The sequence below is a fragment of the Oncorhynchus tshawytscha genome, linkage group LG21 (genome assembly GCF_018296145.1).
Source record: "Oncorhynchus tshawytscha isolate Ot180627B linkage group LG21, Otsh_v2.0, whole genome shotgun sequence".
Taxonomy (NCBI): Eukaryota; Metazoa; Chordata; class Actinopteri; order Salmoniformes; family Salmonidae; genus Oncorhynchus; species Oncorhynchus tshawytscha.
The window spans coordinates 33,851,535-33,857,534 of record NC_056449.1 but is presented as its reverse complement, the minus strand read 5'-3'; the positions used below and the strand labels follow the sequence as shown (position 1 = coordinate 33,857,534).

Genomic DNA, 6,000 nt, shown 5'->3' with positions numbered 1-6,000 from the left:
GCTGTGCACTAGCTACTGGGTGCCAATAATTTTGTCCTTGCCATTTCTCTTTAATTTCAAATTAAATAGGAAACTTTAGTATACAAAAATAAAATTAGTTCTGCAATGTTGAAAATACATTAACAAGGTGTGGAGACCAAACATATTTTCAATTTCAACTTATTTGAGAAGAAATAGGGAATTATTTAAGAAAATTGCAAGGGTGCCAATATATTTGGCCGCAACAATATCTATACAGTCTATTCTAATGGCACTTTCTATATCATTTTCATGGGTACACTTTTTTACTCACAATTATGTGTGAATGAGTGTGTAAACCCGTTATAAATGTGCCCAGGGTATTATAAATGTTCCCAGGGTATTATATATGTGCCCAGGGTATTATAAATGTGCCCAGGGTATTATAAATGTGCCCAGGTATGCAGTCGCCTCCAATGGAATGGTTAATGAAGTACCTGTTTGTCCATCACATGGCAAAGTTGGGCGGAAACAACGCAAAAAGATCAGGAACCACGTCCAGTGGCCAAACGTCGTCAAAACTTGCAGATAGAAATGCATGAATAGAGGCGACGTGATTCCTTATTCTACATGTCAGAGTGGCATGTTTGTTCTACTTAACATATTTATATCTGAATGTTCCAAAACGTTGCGTGCAGATAAACTTGTCCCTGGGCAAATCAAGGACGCCGCGGCGGGCATGCGCGTTCCTTCAGCGCTGGGAAAGTTTTCCTGCAAGTTGAGCGGAGCAGAGGAGAACACTTGAAACTGCGGAGCAGCACAATGCATTGGCTTGAGTGAGGAGGCAAGCAACAGAGAACGAAATAAAACAATACGTTTTTCATTGAAGTTTACAACAATAAATAAGGATTTGTAAAAATACGTTTTGGCAATAACTTTGTAAAGTTGGATATCGCATCATAACGCACTGTAAGTAGCATATGCTTTTGTTTTTAGGGATTTTGTTGCAGGAAAAAAATTGGAAATAACCATGAGAGGATTACGATTAACCGGCGAATTGCAAGGCATTCTAGGGTAATTATAAAGTCATTTAGCCTACATTTCATTGAGAAAAAACATGTGCAGAGCTTTAATTTAAAACATCCAGGTGGCTGAGTGTTTTAAATGAAAGTCTATTTTGGGAACTGACACGGTTTAGGCTAAATTTGACAATTGGATGTGTTTGTTTTGGGCGTGTCCACAGAAAACCAGTCCTGTAACCTAAGGCTTGCTACTCTTCTTTCCTCCTTGATTTAAACCATCAGGCCGCGGTGCGAAGTGGAACAACTAACTTGGCATTGATCAAGCGCCTCAATGCCCCAGTGTTGTCATCCATGCAAAGAATACCAAATGACGAGGCCCACATGTTGACATTTATGATTGGTTAATTTTTATATTTTCAATCAGATGAAAAAGAACATGCACTTGAAACATGTATGACTCATTTGTGTAATTGCAGGTTAAACTTTCCAGTGGGTGTGTGACGCTTATTGCTACATTTTGGAGTTTAATATTCGTGACTGGATGTGTCTTATCTAATCATAATCTAGTAATATTATACCCGAGAAATGTAGGGACATTTTCGTTAACTCTATAATGTGTGTGTCTGAGAGAGATGATAATCTGTTTCAATACACCTCTCTCCTTCGGATGTCTAACTTTCCAATAATTAGAAGGAAATGCAACAGGCAGGGCATTGTGGAGGTGTGGACTTGAGGCAGGCATAAGGGTGAACCCCCCTCTCTCCCCAGTACTTTCCCCAACACCTTGAACTTCCTATGAGAGTGTAACCGAACTGGAGAGTGTAACCAAACTGGAGAGTGTAACCAAACTGGAGAGTGTAACCAAACTGGAGAGTGTAACCAAACTGGAGAGTGTAACCAAACTGGAGAGTGTAATTGACCTGGAGGGTGTAATTGACCTGGAGAGTGTAATTGACCTGGAGAGTGTAATTGACCTGGAGAGTGTAATTGACCTGGAGAGCGTAACCAAACTGGAGAGCGTAACCAAACTGGAGAGCGTAACCAAACTGGAGAGCGTAATTGACCTGGAGAGCGTAATTGACCTGGAGAGCGTAATTGACCTGGAGAGCGTAATTGACCTGGAGAGCGTAATTGACCTGGAGAGCGTAATTGACCTGGAGAGCGTAATTGACCTGGAGGGTGTAATTGACCTGGAGAGTGTAATTGACCTGGAGAGTGTAATTGACCTGGAGAGTGTAATTGACCTGGAGAGCGTAATTGACCTGGAGAGCGTAACCGAACTGGAGAGCGTAATTGACCTGGAGAGCGTAACCAAACTGGAGAGCGTAACCAAACTGGAGAGCGTAATTGACCTGGAGAGCGTAATTGACCTGGAGAGCGTAATTGACCTGGAGAGCGTAACCAAACTGGAGAGCGTAACCAAACTGGAGAGCGTAATTGACCTGGAGAGCGTAATTGACCTGGAGAGCGTAATTGACCTGGAGAGCGTAACCAAACTGGAGAGCGTAACCAAACTGGAGAGCGTAATTGACCTGGAGAGCGTAATTGACCTGGAGAGCGTAATTGACCTGGAGAGCGTAACCGAACTGGAGAGCGTAACCGAACTGGAGAGCGTAACCGAACTGGAGAGTAACCGAACTGGAGAGCGTAACCGAACTGGAGAGCGTAACCGAACTGGAGAGTGTAACCTAACTGTTACCAAACTGGAGAGTGTAACCTGCCTGGAGAGTGTTTTATTTTTATTTTTTATTTCACCTTTATTTAACCAGGTAGGCTAGTTGAGAACAAGTTCTCATTTGCAACTGCGACCTGGCCAAGATAAAGCATAGCAGTGTGAACAGACAACACAGAGTTACACATGGAGTAAACAATTAACAAGTCAATAACACAGTAGAAAACAAAGGGGGGAGTCTATATACAATGTGTGCAAAAGGCATGAGGAGGTAGGCGAATAATTACAATTTTGCAGATTAACACTGGAGTGATAAATGATCAGATGGTCATGTACAGGTAGAGATATTGGTGTGCAAAAGAGCAGAAAAGTAAATAAATAAAAACAGTATGGGGATGAGGTAGGTGAAAATGGGTGGGCTATTTACCAATAGACTATGTACAGCTGCAGCGATCGGTTAGCTGCTCAGATAGCTGATGTTTGAAGTTGGTGAGGGAGATGAAAGTCTCCAACTTCAGCGATTTTTGCAATTCGTTCCAGTCACAGGCAGCAGAGTACTGGAACGAAAGGCGGCCAAATGAGGTGTTGGCTTTAGGGATGATCAGTGAGATACACCTGCTGGAGCGCGTGCTACGGATGGGTGTTGCCATCGTGACCAGTGAACTGAGATAAGGCGGAGCTTTACCTAGCATGGACTTGTAGATGACCTGGAGCCAGTGGGTCTGGCGACAAATATGTAACGAGGGCCAGCCGACTAGAGCATACAAGTCGCAGTGGTGGGTGGTATAAGGTGCTTTAGTGACAAAACGGATGGCACTGTGATAGACTGGATCCAGTTTGCTGAGTAGAGTGTTGGAAGCCATTTTGTAGATGACATCGCCGAAGTCGAGGATCGGTAGGATAGTCAGTTTTACTAGGGTAAGCTTGGCGGCGTGAGTGAAGGAGGCTTTGTTGCGGAATAGAAAGCCGACTCTTGATTGGATTTTCGATTGGAGATGTTTGATATGAGTCTGGAAGGAGAGTTTGCAGTCTAGCTAGACACCTAGGTACTTATAGATGTCCACATATTCAAGGTCGGAACCATCCAGGGTGGTGATGCTAGTCGGGCATGCGGGTGCAGGCAGCGATCGGTTGAAAAGCATGCATTTGGTTTTACTAGCGTTTAAGAGCAGTTGGAGGCCACGGAAGGAGTGTTGTATGGCATTGAAGCTTGTTTGGAGGTTAGATAGCACAGTGTCCAATGACGGGCCGAAAGTATATAGAATGGTGTCGTCTGCGTAGAGGTGGATCAGGGAATTGCCCGCAGCAAGAGCAACATCATTGATATATACAGAGAAAAGAGTCGGCCCGAGAATTGAACCCTGTGGCACCCCCATAGAGACTGCCAGAGGACCGGACAGCATGCCCTCCGATTTGACACACTGAACTCTGTCTGCAAAGTAATTGGTAACCTACTGGAGAGTGTGACCAACCTGGAGAGTGTAACCGACCTGGAGAGTGTAACCTAATTGTAACCTAACCTGAGAGTGTAACCTAACCTGAGAGTGTAATCGACCTAGAGAGTGTAATCGACCTAGAGAGTGTAACCGACCTGGAGAGCGTAACCTAATTGTAACCTTCCTGGAGAGTGTAACCGAACTGGAGAGTGTAACCGACCTGGAGAGTGTAACCGACCTGGAAAGTGTAACCTAACCTGAGAGTGGAACCGACCTAGAGAGTGTAACCGACCTGGAGAGTGTAACCTAATTGTAACCTACCTGGAGAGCGTAACCGAACTGGAGAGTGTAACCGACCTGGAGAGTGTAACCGACCTGGAAAGTGTCGAGTCCTAGACAGGGCCTCTATTTATAATGTGTGTCTGTCTGTCTTTTAAATAAGCCATGTGATCGTGGAGACTGGGTGAAATGCTTCATTACATTGTCTGATACCAGCGTGGCCTATACTGCTATTAGCATAATCAAGATGTGGCGTGAGAGGTATTCTTAGGTATATATGTCAATGTCTGAACTGAGAGTTTGATTTCCCTGTGTTGTTGTTTTCCTAGATTGGAGAGACTGAGACTTGCACCACTGTGAGAAGAAAATAGAGAAGAGGACACACCTTGGTTGAGTAGAGACATTAAAGCTACAGCCTAACTAGCCGCCATACCTTACACCTCAATATCCATCTATCTATGTTGAACACTGGCTATCTGCAATGCTAGTCCACAACCAGTCCCAGTCCTAAACCCTAGTTGAGCCCTATCCTAACTCCCAACTAGCCTCCATGCTCTTCAACCAGTCCTAAACCCTAGTTGAGCCCTATCCTAACTCCCACCTAGCCTCTATGCTCCTCAACCAGTCCTAAACCCTAGTTGAGCCCTATCCTAACCTCCAACTAGCCTCCATGATCTTCAACCAGTCCTAAACCCTAGTTGAGCCCTATCCTAACTCCCAACTAGCCTCCATGCTCTTCAACCAGTCCTAAACCCTAGTTGAGCCCTATCCTAACTCCCAACTAGCCTCTATGCTCCTCAACCAGTCCTAAACCCTAGTTGAGCCCTATCCTAACTCCCAACTAGCCTCTATGCTCTTCAACCAGTCCTAAACCCTAGTTGAGCCCTATCCTAACTCCCAACTAGCCTCATGCTCCTCAACCAGTCCTAAACCCTAGTTGAGCCCTATCCTAACTCCCAACTAGCCTCTATGCTTATCAACCTAACCGTGTCCATCAAGGAGTCCCGTGCCTTTCATGGAACGCCACCCGCCAGCCCTCACGGTGTTGCACCCCTCGTCTTGGAAGTGACAGCTATGGACACCCTTCATGGCCTTACCTCTGCTCCCCTAACCCAAACCCCTCCTCCGCCCCCTCCCCCGCCCCCTCCTCCACCCCCACCTCCCTCCACCTCCTGCTCCTCTCCTCTGACCCGTATGGACTCGGCCCATCGCAGCCGGCTGAGGAAACTGAACTGGGAGCAGATCCCTAAGGAGAAGGTGGAGGGGAGGAAGAGTGTCTGGAGTGGAGCGGCTACGGAGGAGGAAGAGTTCCCTATAGACCTCCACTCTCTGGATGAGCTGTTTGGACAGAAGGACAGTAAACCTCAGGACAGAGCCAGGAGTTTGAGACGCAGGTCTGTGCTGATGCGATGCAGTTCACCCCAGGACAACACCACAGATAAGGTGAGATAGCTGGGAGAGGAGAGGGTTGGAGATAGCTGGGAGAGGAGAGGGTTGGAGATAGCTGGGAGAGGAGAGGGTTGGAGATAGCTGGGAGAGGAGAGGGTTGGAGATAGCTGGGAGAGGAGAGGGTTGGAGATAGCTGGGAGAGGAGAGGGTTGGAGATAGCTGGGAGAGGAGAGGGTTGGAGATA

The 6,000-nt window shown here is 46.1% G+C and overlaps 1 protein-coding gene across 2 annotated transcripts in view; it reads left to right on the top strand.

The window, feature by feature from the left end:
- The first annotated feature begins 528 nt into the window (after window positions 1-528).
- Window positions 529-6,000, top strand: part of LOC112221235 (FH2 domain-containing protein 1) — a 38,853-nt gene continuing 33,381 nt past the window's right edge. The window contains exons 1-2 of one of the 2 annotated variants that reach the window (XM_042303365.1): window positions 529-927; window positions 4,697-5,810. In XM_042303365.1, coding sequence (XP_042159299.1) covers window positions 5,337-5,810 — 474 coding nt within the window. In that variant the 5' untranslated portion in view covers window positions 529-927; window positions 4,697-5,336. Of the gene's footprint in view, window positions 1,033-4,696; window positions 5,811-6,000 lie in introns of both variants that reach the window. The other variant, XM_042303364.1, reaches the window with a different exon arrangement.